Below are 18,784 nucleotides of genomic sequence, written 5' to 3' on the forward strand. Positions count from 1 at the left end.
CTGCTTTAAGCTATCTACAGTGTTATATTCTAGATATTCTATATGAATATAGATTTGGATTCGAGCACATACAGTAGTGTCAGCATTTCTACTAGCACTATTTTGTTCTGTTTATATTCTTTGTTACTTAAAGTATTTTTATTGTTATTTTTATTGCAGTATTGTTATTGTACTATGTTTATTGTATTTTTAAGCTATGTAAAGTATTTTATTCTATAAGTATATATATTTTGATTTGAGCACATACAATAGTGTCAGCATTTGTACTAGCACTATTTTGTACTGTTTATATTCTTTATTTAAAGTATTTTTATTATTTTTATTACAGTGTTGTTATTTACAGAAACTTTACTGTGAACATTTGGAATAAAAAACGAAATTTCATTAAGTTTTCGTTGGTGTCAGTTTATTACAACATAACGGTGATGAACGCTGGTTTGAGGGGCCCCCTAGAAATCTTTGCCCAGGGCCCCAACAGACCCTAGAATCGCCGGGATGAGATCTTGGAGCCCCAGATCAAGGGAGATTATCAGTGTCTTGTATGTCTTCCATTTTCTAATAATTGCTCCCACAGTTGATTTCTTCTTACCAAGCTGTTACCTATTGCATATTCAGTCTTCCCAGCTGGTGCAGGTCTACAATTTAGTTCTTTTGACAGCTCTTTGGTCTTGGCCATAGTGGAGTTTGGAGTGGGACTGTTTGAGGTCGTGGACAGGTGTATTTTTTACGGTGGCCGAGACCCGCCATTGCTGAAAATAAAAGTAACGCTGCAAACAGAAACAAACGCCGCTGCAAATTAAGGAAATGCTGCAAATAAAAAGAAACGCTGCTGCAAATAAAATAAACGCTTTGCAAATAAAATAAACGCTGCAAATAAAATAAACGCTGCTGCAAATAAAATAAACGCTGCAAATAAAATAAACGCTGCTGCAAATAAAATAAACGCTGCAAATAAAATAAACGCTGCTGCAAATAAAATAAACGCCACTGCAAATAAAAAAAAAACAACGCAAATAAAAAAGCCACAATGGATGTGAATTACTGGGGACTATTTTTGCTGATGCACCGGTGTTTTTTACGTGAGAGGAGAAGAAGAAGACGAAGAGGACGTAAGTGAAAAGGAAGAAATAAGAAGAGCAAGGAATAAGAAGAACAACGAACGAGAAAATAAGTGAAAAGGTTAGTGTTCAACGTCGCTACGTGTAATTTTTAATGTGAAACACCGGTGCATCAGCAAAAATAGTCCCCAGTAATTCACTTCTGTTGTCGTTTTTTTATTGTATTTGCAGCGGGGTTTATTTATATTTGCAGCGTTTATTTTATTTGCAGCAGCATTTCTTTTTGTTTGCAGCGTTTATTTTATTTGCTAAGCGTTTATTTTATTTGCAGTGGCGTTTGTTTCTGTTTGCGTTACTTTTATTTTCAGCAATGGCGGGTCTCGGCCACCGTACTTTTATACTGATAACCAGTTAAAACAGGTGCCATTAATCCAGGTAACGAGTGGAGGACAGAGGAGCCTCTTTAAGAATCTTTTTTTAGATTTTTGAGTTTTATCATCTCAAAAACATCTCCAAAAGAGCAGTGATGATTCAAACTGTTTCCCATTGAGATCAATGCCAGTTCAAAGGTTTTCAGAGGCTCTTTATTGGACGTACCAGTTCAAGCTTCAGCTCAACTCGGTGGATCGCTGACGTTCTTCTGATGCCAGGACGGCCCGCTCTCTTGATTGACAGGTGGACTTTGTGTTGAGTCATGTTTACACAATAAACTACAGAAATGTTAAAGGACTCTTCGTCTGGTTTATATTTTAGTTTTAACTGTCTGTTAGTCTTTGGGTCAAAATGACATAATTCTCCTATCCTTCTTTCCTCCTGCTCTCTCCTTCCTTTCCTCTTTTCTCCCTTCCTTCCTTCTTTCCTCCATTTTTCCCTTCCTTCTTTCCTCCATTTTTCCCTTCCTCCTTCCTTGACCTGAAGACAGCACAAGGGTTAAACAATTTCCAATTTTTCTGATCCTTAACTGACAGGTTGGATGGCTGATGAGGTTGTGTACCGTTTTGGGAATGAAACAACTGAAGACAAACAAAGCAAACATATGAGAGGTTGTTTCTTTATTCAGCAGGAGGTTGGGGGGGTGAACAGAGGGGTTCCAGACTTCAGAGAGCCTCCAGGGCCCGGCGGTCCCGTCCCCCGGCAGGTCTCTCCCCCACACAGTCGCTCTCGTCCGACCCCCAGGTGGCGCCGTCGTCCTGCAGGCCGGCCAGGGACGTGTCCGCCGTGACGTCCTCCTCGTCCGACTGCACCTGCAGCTCATCGCTCTCCTCGCTGGCCTCGTCCTGCTGCCAGGCCGGAGTCTGGCCGGACTCTGGACCGGACTCTAGACCAGACTCTGGAGCGCTGCTGGGGGGGGCCCGGCTCAGGGAGTCAGAGGAGGGGGAGTCCGGGTCTGGACCTGGTGGAGGAGAGGATTCATCAACTCTAGCTGACCCCCCCACACGGGGCACAGGACAGAAACAAGACACGCCTTTATATACACACACACACACACACACACACACACAACAGCCAGTTACAGCAGCCACTCCCAGCTCCGGGCAGAGCCGGGGAGGTTATAGAACAAGTTAGTCTCAAATACAGCTTGGTGGAAGATATGCTGCTATAGGCTTATGCTGCAGGGGGCACAGACATGATCCGCTGGGCGCTGCCTCTCACCCCTCTTCTCCTCTTCCCTTCCTCTCTTCTTCATTTCCATTTTTATTTATTATAAGTATCTCATAGCTATCGTTTTTGTCCAACGTCCCTGTAGTTTCTTGTGCTGGCCCCCCTTGTCTTTTCATCTCTCTTGTACATGGTGCAGCATCCTCTGCTGGTGGTGAAGAGCATCTCTGAATGCACAACACCGGAACCTGCAGTGTGGGAGTGAGAGGGGCAGGGTAACGGCCCGGTCAGGCGGGGGAGAAATTTGTCCGTCAAGACTCCTCTCCCTGGCCCTGCCCCTTCTCAACCTTTCCCCGACCCTGCACCTAACCTGGGACTTGCTGATTGGGCCAGAGCTTCGGGAGCTGCGTGCTGGCCTGCGGTCCCCACCCCTGGTCATCCCGTTGCTGCTTCCACCTGCCTGCGGTCCCCACCCCTGGTCATCCCGTTGCTGCTTCCACCTGCCTGCGGTCCCCACCCCTGGTCATCCTGTTTCTGCTTCCACCTGCCTGCGGTCCCCACCCCCGGTCATCCCGCTGCTGCTTCCACCTGCCTGCGGTCCCCACCCCCGGTCATCCCGCTGCTGCTTCCACCTGCCTACGGTCCCCAACCCCGGTCATCCCGTTGCTGCTTCCACATGACTGCTGTGTGCTGTTGCCGTCCCTGACCCCCAGTCTGGCCTTCGGCATGAGGGTCCTGATCCTGGTCCTGGTCCAGGTTTCTTCCCTCCTAAAGGGGAGTTTTTCTTGCCACTGTTTGGTTTAAGGTTTTTCTCCCACTAGGAGAGTTTTTACCTGCCATTGTTTTTGTAATAATTGCTCGGGGGTTTATGTTTATGTTCTGGGTCTCTGGAAAGCGTCTGGAGACAACTTTTGTTGTATTAGACGCTATATAAATAAAATTGAATTGAATTGAGGTTCACCCCTCCCTGTCCACCGTCTCCTGACCCTGTTACCGGCCCAGCTGCACTCAATAATAAAGAATCAATTCTTAATTCACAAACCTAAGTCTTCTGGTGTTTAAGGGTGATTTGACACCTGTCTGGTTTGGAGCAGTTGTTCCGGAACAGGGAGTGTTTCCCCCTAATGATCGGTTGGTTTGGTATATGTGAACACAGCAATCGCGCTGGGATGCGGCACAAAATAAAGCGAGCCGAGATCTCCTAGGAGAGGTGGTCTCGGCTCGCTTCCATTCAAGACCTGGAGCAGTTCATTTTTTTTATTTGCAGTGAGAACATAATCCACACAGCAACCGACACAACTCCATCCATTGTGTATGTGCGACCGCGGTTCAAGGAGAAGAGTCGGTGCAGCCTCCACCACCTTCTCTCCTATTGGACGAGCCGAGATGTCGTCCCAGTGCGGCACGTGAAATTAAAAGATGTTCAATTTGGGCAGGGTTTGCGCAGCGCAAACCCAGCGGCAGGCGGCCTCTCGTCCGCCGCTGAGCTCGACAGCCGAGCGGTCCGCTCTTGCGCCGCGGTAGCACATAAATGAATGTGAAAGCCGGCGGCGGCCCTCTCTGTGAAAGTGGCTTGTTGTTTTTCCTGGCGTACGGAAGAGGAAACTCCTTCCACGTTCATTTCAGACCAATGAGAGAACAGTTGGTTCATGGCATTTGTTAACAGCTTTGAACCGCTACAGACGGTTGTGAACACAAACGCCACAAATGAGAAACGAAACAACTGTATCGATTGAGCCCCTGAATCGGAACAAAACAAACGGGCCACAGGTTTGAAAGCACCCTAAGAGAGACGCAATAGAAACAATAGAAACATTCCAATCCAGAGATGATGGAGTAATAGTGGGGAAACCAGCGGGAGAGTTCCTGAATATCACCAGTTTGATTGTCACGGTGACGGTAACCAGAAGTTCATCTCATGTCATTCCAATCGTCTCCCCGGTCTCCCCAGTCGGTCTCCCCGGTCGGTCTCTCCGGTCTCCCCGGTCGGTCTCCCCGGTCGGTCTCTCCGGTCTCCCCGGTCTCCCCGGTCTCTCCGGGTCTCCCCGGTCTCCCCGGTCTCTCCGGTCTCCCCGGTCTCTCCGGGTCTCCCCGGTCTCCCCGGTCTCTCCGGTCTCCCCGGTCTCTCCGGTCTCCCCGGTCTCCCCGGTCTACAGACCTGGCTCTAGTCCAGCAGTGAGGGAGGTGAACGTACCTGAGGTCGGGGACGATGCAGTGCTGACGTCACAGCTGCTGGAGTTCAGGAAGTTGTCCAGAGCCTCCAGGTCAGACGTGTTGGAGACCATCACCTGGTCCAGACTACACAGATCAGCTCCAGCCGACCCTGGAAAACACAAACACTTCCTCCTTTACAATTTCAGAAGAAAGACGTATATAGAAATGTTTGAACTGATCATTTTGTGGCTCAGACACAGACATGAGACGACCACCGTGTTGGGACATGTTGGGACAACCAATCAACGTCCACTTCAAGGTGGGACTGACCGTTGTTTTCCACTCACAAGTCAAGCACAAGAAACCCACCACATAAACACAGATTTCACAATAAAGGCAACATCCCTTAAACTGGATGGTAGGCTCACCACACCAGAACTTGTATCCCTTATTAGGGCCCAAGCACTGACAGTGCGAAGGCCCTATTGTATCTGTAGGAATTTTTCTTTCTTTCTTTATTTTTCCAACGAAATGAGGTCCTTTTTTTTCCCCCTAAACGTGCCCCAAAAGTCACCAAATTTTGCACCAAGCCAGGCCTGGTGAAAAATGTGATATTTAATGGTTTGCATTAATGGGCGTGGCCTAATGGCTCAACAGCGCCCCCTAGAAAACTTTGTGCCTCAAGCCCCACAATACGGTTTGACGTACATGCACGAAAATCGGTACACACCTGTATCATGTCGCAACTTAAAGAAAAGTCTCTTGGCGCCAAAGCCGAAACCGAACAGGAAGTCGGCCATTTTGAATTAATCTTGTCATTTTGGCGAAATATATGCCATTCCTTCGGCAGTTAATACGACCCGAACTGTAACTTGCACCCAGGTGTGTTATACATCAAAATGTGCGTCTCCATCCTGCGACGATGGGCATTACTTTTCTCAGTCAAAAGTGTTACCGTGGCGACGATAGACGCCAAAAACCACGCCCCCCCTATCATATCTGATAGTTCCTACTTTCTGCCATAACTTTTGAATGGTTTGGTAAAGAGAGTCATGGGTGGTTTCATCCCCTAAATTTCCAGGCCTGAAGAATCTACATCAAGTCATACAAGCTTCCACTGCAGCCTGAACGTGCACAAGGGTGGAGGACCGTTCATCGCTGCTTGCAGTGATTAATGTTGAGCTAGTGTTTGTGGAGACGGACCTCTGTGTTGCAGCTGTCCGGTGGAGAGATACTGCTGCACGTCCTGGTTGAAGGCGTCCTCGTACACCTTCTGTCTCTCTCTCAGCTTCTGCTGCAGAACCTGCTCCAGCTCCGCCAGCCTCTGAGCGTGCTCCGTGTTCAGCTCCTCTGCAGACCCAGACACAGCCGTCAGACCTGGATGGAGCAGCCAACACTAGTACCACATGAAGACGTGCAGAGCTACTCACCCTCCAGCGCATCCACCTCCTTCCTGCAGAAAAGCACAAACAAGTCTCATGATCTAGGCAGGAACAAAGATCTGAGCAAGCATGTGCTGCCATCTGCCATCTGTAGTACGAGTGTAGCACTGGTACAACTATGGTGAACACGGACCAACAAGTTCCCCCGGCAACCATGGGAAATAATCGGACCACAGTGAGTGCATTTTAGGGCTGAACGATCTTTGAAAATAATCTAATTGCGATTTTTTTCCTCAATATTGCGATTGCGATTTAATATGCGATTATTTTTTTCAAGGTCCTGTTCTCATGTATTTTTCAACTACACAAGCAATAAATCAGTCTGTTTTATAATAAACATTGCCAGATTTATTTAAAGCACAGATTACAATAATAAAGAAAACAAATCTGTGCCTTTACCTCTTTAACACGTCTACACATGGGTCGTTCTCTCTGAACCCAATCGCACGACACCAAACCGGGTTAAACTTTAGCCAAAACGAGGCGTAGTTTGATAGAAAAACACAGAAAAACTCCCACAGGGAACAAAAAACTTTCCCTCCCAGGCAGTACTCGAGTTATAAAAAAAATAAATCAGGGGGGATGGTGGATTTTATCATATGGGGACAGAGAATTTGTGCTGATTACAAATAATATAATATATTACAAATAATAGCAGTGACCAAAACAGCTGCAGAAATACTGCAGGAATGACATAGCAGCAGTTAAATGCAGCCTTCTGTAAGCTTTAAATATCCACTGGGCTTACATCAAATACATCAAAACACAACAATAAAAAACACTTTTCTGAACTTATCAATATGACTCTGTCCTTCACAGGATAAGTAACATGGATCACTGCAAAAACTCACAATCTTAACAAGAATATTTGTCTTATTTCTAGTTAAAATGTCTCATTTTAGTAAAAAAAAAATCTCATTACACTTAAAGCAAGACTCATCACTGGAAAAAACAAAAAATGTCACCTGTTTCAAGTAGATTTTCACTTGAAATAAGTAGAAAAATCTGCCAGGGGAACAAGATTTTTTTGCTTGTAATAAAAAGATAAATCTTGTCCCACTGGCAGATTTTTCTACTTATTTCAAGTGAAAATTTACTTGAAACAGGTGAAAATTGTCAAATAAGTTATTTTTCTGGTGTTATTTTTCTGGTAATTACTCTAAATGTTGAAATAGCAGTAAAACCACATTCATTGATGAAATGACATAAGGGATGGAAAGGGGGGATGGCAGTTTTACAGGAGGGATGATTTGGACTGTTTTTATTTCAGGAGGGGATGATTTTGACCGTTTTTTATTTCACCCCCCCTCAACTCGAGTAATCCCCCCCTCACTCAAAAATCACAGAGAGAAAAAAAACCACCAGCAAACTAACAAACAAACCAATAAAGCTCACAGAGTTAACAAAACGAACCAGCAACTTGCAGCCGCTCTTTAACTTCTCCTGATGAGCTGACTGGCTGCAGGTGGTTTAAGGCAGATTTATGGTTCAGCGTTACACCAACGCAGAGCCTGCGCCGTAGGGTACGCGGTACGCACAACGTACGGTGCGCGTCGCCGCGTAACCTACGGCGTAAGCCCTGTGTCGATTTAACGCGGAACCATAAATCAGGCTTCACAGCGCGACTGTCCGCCCAGCTCGTGCTCGGCGCTGCGCGCAGCTCCTCGCCACGCCGACTCCGCGTTCATATATTTAATACATTTATAAAGCCCATATATTTATAAAGCCCTGCCTGGCCGAGCCCTAACACTGAGGCCATGGTAGATACAGTAGGTTACAGGCGGACACGCGGGACTGTTGACTTTTTTTCCCTGCCGGCAACGTGACCAGATCACGTGACCAGATCACGTGACCAGATCACGTGATCTGGTCAAATCGCAGCCTTTGCGGTTTGAAAATCTTGTTTTATCACATCGCGATATTATCGCAAATGCAATTAATCGTTCAGCCCTATGGGAAGTTTAATTCCTCTATAATTCAGAATGAAAATTAAATCTGATTTAAAATGAGTAAAAATTACCATGTAAACACTTAATTCCGAATGAAAATAGCCATTCCGAATTAAACTTAATTCCGAAGTAAGTGACTGGTTTATTCTGATTTTAAATCCGAATAGAATAATTCCGTGATCATGTATCCACTCATTCCTCTTTAAATTAATCTCTGTCTTTCTTTCTGCTCGTTCCCTCTCCCGTCTGTCTCCATGACGATTATATTCCGCGCTGGGCTGGTTTTCCAAACAAAGTTTCAAGATGCAGCAGCAGTAAACGCTGGTCAAGAGCAGAGAACATTTATTTAATAAATAGAAATAATAAAAAGAACAGATGGAAACAGGAAACATCAAAATTGTGAGCTTTACAAAGTTGTAGCGGCTAAGTTAGTTTTTCTTCCGGTAGTTTAACTTCCGGCCCCCCCCCCTATCCAATCAGAACCTTCCCAACCCCCAGACCTGGAGAGGAATTGGAGAAAGACCATCAGACGTGTTTTCCATGTAAACCTCAATTCAGAATTACTATTTCCATGTAAACTCGAAGGAAAACAGTTTAATTCCGAATTATTTAATTGGGAATAATTAATTCCGAATTAAAAAACATCATGTAACCGTGGCCAGTGAAACGTCAAGCTATTTAAGGGGTTAAAAGTCGCTACAACCATAGCAGCTAGGCCGGGGCACGGCAACCCGGGGGTCTTTAGCGCCGCCCTAGTGGCTCCTGGAGCTTTTACAAAAATGTTTGAAAATGGAAATAGATGGGGGAGGGAAATATATTTTTTGTTTTAATATACTTTCTGTAGGAGGACAAACATGACAAACATTCTTAATGTTTTTCAATGCTGTAAAAAATGCGTAGAATAAATATTAAATTTCAACATTTCTGTTAACAAAGATTTGCGTCGGAGCCTGCGACACACGTTTCTACCAGCAGGGGGCGCCAGGCAGGTGGCTGTTGGAAACAAACCGGTCAAAGGGATTGTTTCCAAAAGGAAAAAATAACTGAGGAGAAAAGAGGATTCAACGTTTCTTGGACCGAATCATTTGCATTCATTGCCTGAATGTTTGCTCTGTAGCCAGACGTTGTCCAATAACAAAAAAGAGTAAAGTGGAAAGACATTTGTTTGCAGCCGAGTTCCCAGTTGGGAGTGAGAGAAAAAGTGTGATTGCATTACTTCTGGAGAAATTAGAGGGGGGCGCAAAAATAGTTTCAAGAACTGGATTGCATCTCCAAACTCCACTACTGCTGCTAAGTTTTGTTGCAACCGGGGAGATAATAAAGCCTGGAAAACCGTTTGCAGACCTACTTGCGACTTGAAAAACAAAACCGAGATAATCCAGACTGTCTCCGCTAAGACAGTGAAGGAAAGGGCCGTTAAAACGGCAGCAACATCATCGATCAGCAAATCAAGGACAGACATTCAGCGCCAGCAAACTCAATTATTGTGTTGAGTCATGTAATGTGATGGATATTGAGACTGCGCTTTTATGCAGGATTGTGAACTCTTATGTATTTGTACCCAACTTAGTCATTTTGATAGTAGGCTAATATAACTAATATAGATACCTACAGCATGTACAGCCTTCATTCTAATGCTTATAATAATAATAAACTTTATTTCTATAGCACCTTTCATATGAAAATCGCAGCTCAAAGTGCTTCACAGTAACAGTACAAACATGTCCAGAACAATGAGAAATAGAGAAACAAACAGCAAATTAAACAAAAAACACAAATATTTAAGTGCAGTGATATAATATATATATATATATATAACCCTGACAAAATTCAGTTCCAAATTCCTCCACAGAACTACTAAGATAGGATAAAAGCAATGTTGAATATAAAAAGGTAAAAATACTGCACTGAGTCGTAGGCAAATGAAAAATAAAAAGATAAAAATATCAACAAATAAAAGTACAAGATAAAAATGATCATATAAAAACATTTAAAAGTATAAAAGTAATGCAAACAGTAAAAATCAATGGTATATAGATAAAAGGAAAGTGGCAACTAAGGCGCGGTTTGTCACCCGGATATCTCAGGCTCAGATATGAGCATGTGTTCTGCTGCTACTTCCTGTACCACAAATCCTCATCAGAACACACCTCAGACAAAATATACGGATACTCTTGATAACAAAAGCGTGTCCTACCTTTTCTTCTTCTTGTAGATTTCCAGTTGGTCCATGTGGTGTTTTTTGAAGGTGTGTTGGTCACACTGGGAGCAGAGCGTCTCCAGGTAAACCAGCCTGCTCTCCATCTCCTCAAATTCTCCTTCCAGATGAGCTGGAATCACAGCCCACATACACACAGATTTTTTTGCTTGTAATGAGAAGATAAATCTTGTCCCATTGGCAGATTTTTCTACTTATTTCAAGTGAAGATTTACTTGAAACAGGGGAAAATTATCAAATAACAAGTTATTTTTCTGGACAATTACTCTTGTTTTAAGTGTAATGAGATTTTTTGACTAAAAATGAGACATTTTAACTAGAAATAAGAAATATTCCTGGTAAGCTTTGGAGTTTTTGCAGTGCTTGCCCCGATCATGTTGCTGGCATTGATGGCAGGTATTAAAGAGAAATTAAACAGGTTGTTTACCAATGCTAGCAGTGATGGCATCAAATTCACTGATTAAATCTGGCAGACTTTCAAATTGTTCGTGCAGTTGTGTCAGAGCGTCTCTCCTCCTCTCCCAGTGAGCTGAAAGCATCACGATGTCTCCGTCCACGGCCTGGAACACAGAGACAAAGCTGCAGGTCAGACGGAGAACATGGAGCACCGTAAACACCTCACCTGACTTTAATGAAGTCAATTCCACCGCAGAACAACACAGGACATAAATCACATTATTTATTGAATAAAAACTATTAACATGAACAGTAGCTCTCATTTTGCAACATTCAGAATCAATTCACAAATACTAAAAAACACCCTCTCATCGCACCTTTTATTTCAGTACATCGGAAGAGGATCATGATGAAGACAGTTACTGTTTAAAGTCAATTTTAACTTGAAATAAGTAGAAAAAATCTATCAGTGGAACAAGAAAATCTTGTTCTACAAGCTGAAAACTGCACATCTGTCCCTTACTGGTGCTCGGCTTCATCTCTGGGATTTGGTACAAGGACCTGCTTGGCTTAAGCAGCCTGCTGTCCAATACGGGTGAGTGTTGTAGAGTGAGAATTCAGACAGATGGGGTCCCAAATGTCTGAAATCAAACAAATGTTCCAAAACAGCACTGAGGACGGGAGACAACGAGCTCTGGTGGAGTAGCAGAGTGTCATTCTAGCCACATCACCAGCAGCTCTGAGACATGGACCACTAGACTGAAGCTACTGCAAACTGTGGGAATGGCCCAGTCACACATCTGTTTGGCCCTGTCCCAATACTCCCACTACCCCTAGTTTTCAGCACTACCCCTAAATGTTGCGCGTTCCTGTGAGGGTAGTGGTGTCCCAAATCCTCTTTTCACCTAGGGGTAGTGAAGAAAAGTAGTGTAGTGGATATGAATCTGTCCCTACGGATCGAGGGATTTCCGATGCTCACTAGTTTTCTAGGGCCAGAAACATTTCCCAGAATGCTTTTCGTCGTCATTTGCGGACTGAATCAAAAAAAAAAAAACATGGCGGACATTTCTTATTTTTTAGTGAATAAAATCAATATTTTGAGTTAGTTTCTGCATAAAAATGCGTTTTGATTACATTTCTAGCGAGAAATATATATTTCACTTTCATAATATTCACTCAGTGAATGTACATAATCACCCGTTGTTGCGAAGATCACGCCAGAATAAAGGCTGATTTATGGGTCCACGTTACACCAACGCAGAGATCTACGGCGTAGGTTACGCGGGGCGGCGCGCGCCGTATGCCGTACCCTACGCTGTAGGCTCTGCGTCGATTTAACGCGGACCATAAATCAGCTCCGGAGCCGGCAGGCAGAAATCCCGAAATTTTCGGAGCAAATTCCTTAACAGGCGTAGCTACAACTGTTAGATTTCATCTATTAAACCAACATTTATCTTCCTAAATGATTTATTTCATCCAGCAGTAATTCTCCACAGAGCTGCAGGTTTCTCCCCGGGACGACGGTGCAGGTCGACCTGGCGATCACGTCTGTACGTGAGCTGCTGCTGCTGCTGCTGCTGCTGCTGCTGCTGCTGCTGCTGCTGCTGCTGCTGCTGCTGCTGCTGCTGCTGCGCCCCGGACCGGCGGCTCTTCTCCGAAAACATCGGGTCAAATTTCTTAACAGGCGTTATTTGGATAAACTGAGCCCAGGTTGGGGATCTTAACGGTTACTTTTACGCCTGAAAAAATATTAAAACTTAATAAAGTGGCATATTAACAGCGCTACAGCTGAAATTAAAACAGCTTTTGGCTCTCAGCTTCCTGATTTTAGGGGTGGTGCTGAAAGTAGGAGTAGTGGGAGTATTGAATTCAATTCAATTTTATTTATATAGCGTCTAATACAGCAGATGTTGTCTCTAGACGCTTTCCAGAGATCCAGAACATGAACATAAACATAAACATAAACCCCCGAGCAATTATTACATAAACAATGGCAGGTAAAAACTCCCATAGTGGGAGAAAAGCCTTAAGCCAAACAGTGGCAAGAAAAACTCCCCTTTAGGAGGGAAGAAACCTGGACCAGGACCTGGATCATAAGGGGGGACCCTCCTGCCGAAGACCAGACTGGGGGAGTCAGGGACGTCAGCAGCACACAGCAGGCAGGTGGAAGCAGCAGCGGGATGACCAGGTGGCGTGGGGGGAGGGGGGGTCAGGCCGCTGGGAAGATTTCGAGTGCCCTAAAATCTGTGGCTTCTTTTTTAGGGCTAGTGGTAGTGAGGGAGGGCTAGTGGTAGAAAGTAGGGCTAGTGGAAGAAAGTAGGGGGTGTATTGGGATTGGCCCTTTGTCTGCTGAAAATACACACATTTGACCCAGAAATACATCTCAAACATGGTAATATTGGGAAACGGGACCGGTCCATACCTCCGCCGCCTCACCACAGTCTTTAGTCCTTTTATGAAGCAGGAACCAGCTCTCCTCGTACCTGCAAACATGTCCAAGCACACCTCCAGTTAACTGAGAACGCTTCAGCTGCACCTGTGTGTGTGTGTGTGTGTGTTCTGTAACGTTACAGTTGTGACCAAAGGTTTAAAGCACCTTTCTACAAAGAAATGTACGTTTTACGTCTCATTTATTCATTCACAAAATAAGAAAAATAGAGAAACATATTCTCTCAAAGCATATTTTACATTTTTATACATTTATACATTATACACATACAACGTAAATTTCTTTGTAGAAAGGCGCTTTATGAAAATAAGTTAATTTACTTATTAGTTTGCAGCCCAGTCTTGCCACATCCAATATGGCGGCGACGTCAGTAGGCGATGCAATGATCTGATTGGCTATCAGAAACGCTTTGAAACCCGTGCCAAAGATCGCTGATTGGCTCTTAGTTTTGGCACGTCAAAACACTGCCATAACTCGTAGTTGTAAAAAACGTTTGTAGCTTTTGAAAAAAAGTTTGTAGCTTTTGTAAAAAAAAGTTTGTAGCTTTGTATCTACAAGTACAAATATTTTTTGCAAGTGCAAAAATATTTTTTTACACGCACAAAATATTTCGTCATGATTGAATCAGATAAACCTTGGAGACAACTGAATGCTTTCAATATGATTGATTTGCAACTATGGAGTATATACTGTATATATGGCTTAGGTCTGTATTAACTTCAGTAGCCAGGAGGAAGCTGACACTTATGTTAAAGGGGATCTATTCTGAAAAACAGGTTTTTTTCTTGCTTTAACATTTATAAAGTGGTCTCCCCTCAGCCTGACAACTCAGAGAAGGAGGAAAGAAACCAAATTCTGCAGTGTCTGTACAGCCGACTGGATGAGCCGTCCAGTGTGATGTGGATTCTACGAGCCAATAAGATTCTGCTCCTGTCGTTTTTTTTCCCTTTTTTTTCTCCTTTTTTCTTCCTTTTTCCTTTCCTTTTTAATCTCAACATTTCGACTTTTTTTTGACATTTCGACTTTTTTCTCAAGATTATACTTCAACATTAATCTCGACATTTCTACTTTTTTCTCGACATTTCTACTTTTTTCTCGACATTTCGACTTTTTTCTCAAGATTGTACTTCAACATTAATCTCGACATTTCTACTTTTTTCTCGAAATTTCTACTTTTTTCTCAAAGTGCATAATGAAAAACAAAATCTTCCCCCAGTCATATCTAATATAGCTACATACAGCATGTGTTGCCTTTATTCTAAGGCTTATACAAGACTTTTCATTTTTTGCGGCTTCAGACATATTTGTTTTTGGTCCAATATGGCTCTTTCAACATTTTAGGTTGCTGACCCCTGTGTTAGAGGGAGCACAATCTTTGACGCTACGCATTTTCAGCTTCCCAAGTCCTGCGAGGGAAGCCCTGTATGTGTGCAGGGGCCTCGTCTGACGGGCGTCAGGGAGGTCGTTGTTCACAGAGTCACCGGGGATCCAGAACTTTAGGACGACTCGTCCAACTCTTCTGAGTGGCGTTGGCCAGAACGTCCTCTGGTTGAGCCCCGACATCGAGACCAAGGAGACACATCCCCCACAAAAGATGATTGGCTCTTTTTGGCAAATCACGACTGGGAGATGTGGAAAAGGGGTTTCCATTGTGGTTTGGTGAAGTATTGGTTTGCAAGTGGCCGGAAAATAAAATAAAACAAAACAAAAAACACCTCATGGGAGTTTTTGCAAAATTGACATTTTTGCATTAATCTAATTTTGGATTTGCAGTTAGGATTTTTGCAACTCCTTAGGAAATGAACACAGCTCTCAAGATTAAGCAGTGAAGCGGTGTTAGCTGTCAGACACCAAACCTGTACCATGGCTGAGAAACCTGCGTCAGTAGGGACGGCTGAGTCCTGAATGAGTGTTGGTGGATGTAATATATATAATATATAATACCTGCTCAGGATTCCCAGCCCAGCACTCAAGTGAGGAAAATTCTCTTCAAGCCTGAAAAACAGAGAGACGAGGCTTTAGTTGCAACTCCACGTCCCAGGACCCATTCACTCACTCATTTACAGAACTGTCCCACTAAGCTTTTGTGATTAATCTAGTTCTGATGATACACGTGTAAAAGTACGGAAGAGTATTAGGGTCATGTAGGAGAAAAATATTTGAGAGGGGAACATTTTTTTTTATTGTGCACTTTGAGAAAAAAGTCGAAATGTCAAGAAAAGTCGAAATTTTGTGAATAAAGTCGAAATTTCGCTTTTTTTCCTCAACATTTCAACTTTATTCACGAAATTTTGACTTTTTTCTCGAAGTGCATAATGAAAAAAAAATCTTCCTCCTCCAATATATTATTCTTATTTTTCTCCTGCCTGGCCTTAATTCTCTTCCGTAGTAAAAGACATACAAATTTACGTTTTGTTTTTTTTTCTCAAAATACATTTTTGTTCTAAGTAGAGAAATGACTGACTGTTTTAGGTAAGTTATAGTCCAGCAATGTGTGAGGTAAAGGTGAATGTTCCTGGCCTCAGCCCTGCTAGGAACCTTCACTCACTAGAGTTGATGATTTCAGGCAGAATTATGTCTAAGTCCACCATATCTGCTGCTGATGGCATCACAATCCCAAACGCTCCTGTTGTGTCACGGATTTTAACTAAAACTCCAAAAGGGTGAGCAGTGCAAAAGGCTTTGTGGAAGCTGATGGAGCTCTGCTGTGGTTAACCTTGTAGTGTCTTGGGGTCAAAATGACCTAACTCTCCTGTTCCTTCTTTCCTCCTGCTCTCTCCTTCCTTCTCCCCTTCCTCTTTTCTCCATTCCTTCCTTCTTTACTCCTTTCTTTCCTCCCCTCCTTCCTTCTTTCTTTTCTCCCCTCGTACATTCTTTCCTTCTTTTCTCCCTTCCTCCCTTCTTTTCTCCATCCCTTCCTATCCTTCCTTCCTCCCTTCCTCCCTTCTTTCCTCCCTTCCTTCCTTCCTTGACCTGAAGACAGCACAAGGGTTAAGAAGGCAGTTGATCATCAGCTGAGAGAACGTGACTGGGATTAGCGTTTTTAACTTTAAAGAAGGTTAAGAATCCACAAAGTAACTTAAATGTAAGTTCTATAGCAGGACTTTCAGAAACAGTGGAGTTTTCTGATCACCTTGATCTCCTCTTCACTTTGCCGTCTCTTGAGATGTCTCCCAGAGTCTTGAAGCTGCAGACAGAAAGAAAGAAGATGATCGAGTAGAGGACAGAAATGTTACAATTTATATAATAAAAATAAAGTCTACAACTACAACTACAACATTGACAAAATCCCAACAAAAATGGCATAATTTCACCGCCAGGCCTTCCTATCACGGTCTCTCATCTTCAAACACAACTTCTCTCCCCATAAATATATTATATGGAACAAGGATATACTCTTTAAACACAAGTCCCTTTTTATTGAACATTGGTTTAAAAATAACACAATATTTGTGGCTCAATTGTTTGACAGGGTTGGTCGTCTCTATTCTTACAATGAGTTCTTAGGAGAATATAATATCCCTATATCACCTGGAGACTATGCAAACGTTTTTGGAGCAATCCCATCTGGAGTGTGCATGTTATTTAAGTCTCAAATTAGAATGGAAACCCCACAATTAGCCTTGCTACCTTTGATTGATACGACAGTTGGCAAAATTTGCCTATCCTTCAACCATAATGAGATTAATAAAACAATTATAACTTTATTTAAAAGGGATATCTCTTCAGTTCCGAATGTTATCCCTTATTGGAATAAATATGTAGAAAATATTAAATAGAAGAAGGTCTGGCTCTCACCCAACCAATACCTGGTGACAAACAAAGTTTAAGAAATTTCATTTACGTTAATTCATACATTCTATCCTACAAATGATCACATTGTAAAAAGATTCAAAATGTACTTTTTGTTCTGCAAATTCTGAAACAATGACTCACTTATTCTGGCTGTGCCTCATTGTTCAAACTTTTTGGAGTGATATGTGTAATTTTGTGTCTGAAAGCAAGGATGTGTTGTTTGGTGTTTTTGACCATGTTACGATTAGAACAAAGCCAAAAGAAACATGTATTATTAATTTGTTGATTATCCTTGCAAAATTCCACATCCACAAATCCAAATTCTTACACAAAAAAAACTTTTTTTTTTTTTACTTTTCATTGGGAATTCAATCAGTATCTGGATTATATTAAGTTTTTCTACTAATTCAAAAGCAATCAAAACCATAAATGTATGTAAATGTTTTGGCTTTCTGTTATAATTTCATCCCCCCTGGCTGGTTATAATGTGTTGTGCTTTTTGTTAGTTTTTTTATTTGATTCAACTCTTTATATGTTATCATTCAACTTGAATTTGCATAATGTGAAGATTTGTAACCATTGTACTTTTTGCAAATGTTAAAAAAATATATATATATTTTGATTTTACCCTTTAAAAAAAACAGCCTTCGGAGAAGCTCGTAGCCCCGCCCCCTGTAACCCCGCCCCCTCGTAGCCCCGCCCCCGGCCGCTGCTGCTGCTAAACGGATGTAAATAACACTAACTATATAACGACAATTAACTAAATAACGCGTTGAAAAGTGCAAATTATCTCAGTTTCTGCTTCAGTTACATTTCACAATTCAATTGCTTTTTTGTGGTCCATTTGCATGAGTCTTATCGGCTCTTTTACAGTTTATACGACCGAAAAAGCCTCATCACATGACAATCAGCTGACCGTAATGACCAGGAAATAAAAGCCGCTTTAACTGCAGCCTCGGCGGCTCCCGCTCCGTCTTCACTGTCGGTGCTGCTGTTTCAGTCCCGGCTCACTTAGAGTATCCGTATTCATACATTTGATGGTGAAACAGAACAGATTTAAAGGCTGATTTATGGTTCCGCGTTACACCAACGCAGAGCCTACGGCGTAGGGTACGCGTCGCCGCGTAACCTACGCGGTAGGCTACGCACGTCGATGTAACGCGGAACCATAAATCAGGCAGTAAGGTTTGCTGTGCGGAGCAGCGACGCGGCTCAGCTGCTCCAGAGCCTCAGAGGAAGGAAGGAAGGATACCAACCTGGTGGAGACATCCTGCTGCACCAGCTGCAGCTTCTCTCTGAAGTTTTCAAACATGTTGCTTCATTTTAAACTCCCAAAATACACTGGAAACAGCTGAATGCACTGGACTGCTGCTTCTGCGGGGCGGTAGCTGCGTCTAGTCGGGCCGACGGGGGCTCAGCGCCCCCTGGCGGCCGGAGGGGGGAGCACACGCCCCCCAATTTCTGCTGCTTTGCCAAAAAATGCTACCTAATGGTTTTCTACCTTTTGTAGAGCTACAATTCTACTGTGTTTTACTCAGTACTCGAATTGAGGGGGGATGAGGGGGGATGGCATCCCCCCTGAAATAAAAACGGTCCAAATCATCCCCCCAGTAAAACTGCCATCCCTCCTTATGTCATTTCATCAATGAATGTGGTTTTACTGCTTTTTCAACATTTAGAGTCATCACCAGAAAAATAACTGATTTGACAATTTTCGCCTGTTT

General features: G+C 43.1%; 1 protein-coding gene across 1 annotated transcript; it reads right to left on the minus strand.

Annotated features, from left to right (window-relative positions):
- Positions 1–2,095: 2,095 nt before the first annotated feature.
- LOC133440828 (dysbindin-A-like) lies at positions 2,096–18,453 on the minus strand. Its single transcript, XM_061718150.1, has 10 exons — positions 18,317–18,453; positions 16,399–16,452; positions 15,210–15,260; positions 13,239–13,299; positions 10,848–10,980; positions 10,400–10,532; positions 6,242–6,264; positions 6,015–6,161; positions 4,852–4,980; positions 2,096–2,451 (listed from the first exon to the last, which is right to left on the minus strand). The coding sequence occupies exons 1-10, from the start codon at positions 18,370–18,372 to the stop codon at positions 2,156–2,158; spliced, it is 1,083 nt and encodes a 360-aa protein (XP_061574134.1). The 5' UTR covers positions 18,373–18,453; the 3' UTR covers positions 2,096–2,155.
- Between the last annotated feature and the right edge of the window lie 331 nt (positions 18,454–18,784).

This window comes from Cololabis saira, chromosome 3, assembly GCF_033807715.1.
Source record: "Cololabis saira isolate AMF1-May2022 chromosome 3, fColSai1.1, whole genome shotgun sequence".
In the NCBI taxonomy this organism is placed as follows: Eukaryota; Metazoa; Chordata; class Actinopteri; order Beloniformes; family Belonidae; genus Cololabis; species Cololabis saira.

Coding starts and splice junctions, on each gene's coding strand:
- LOC133440828 (XM_061718150.1), bottom strand. CDS start 18,372: ATGTTTGAAAACTTCAGAGAGAAGCTGCAGCTGGTGCAGCAGGATGTC. Junction 16,453..18,316: donor CAGCAGGATGTCTCCACCAG/GTTGGTATCCTT, acceptor TTCTGTCTGCAG/CTTCAAGACTCTGGGAGACA. Junction 6,265..10,399: donor ATCTACAAGAAGAAGAAAAG/GTAGGACACGCT, acceptor GCTTTTCTGCAG/GAAGGAGGTGGATGCGCTGG.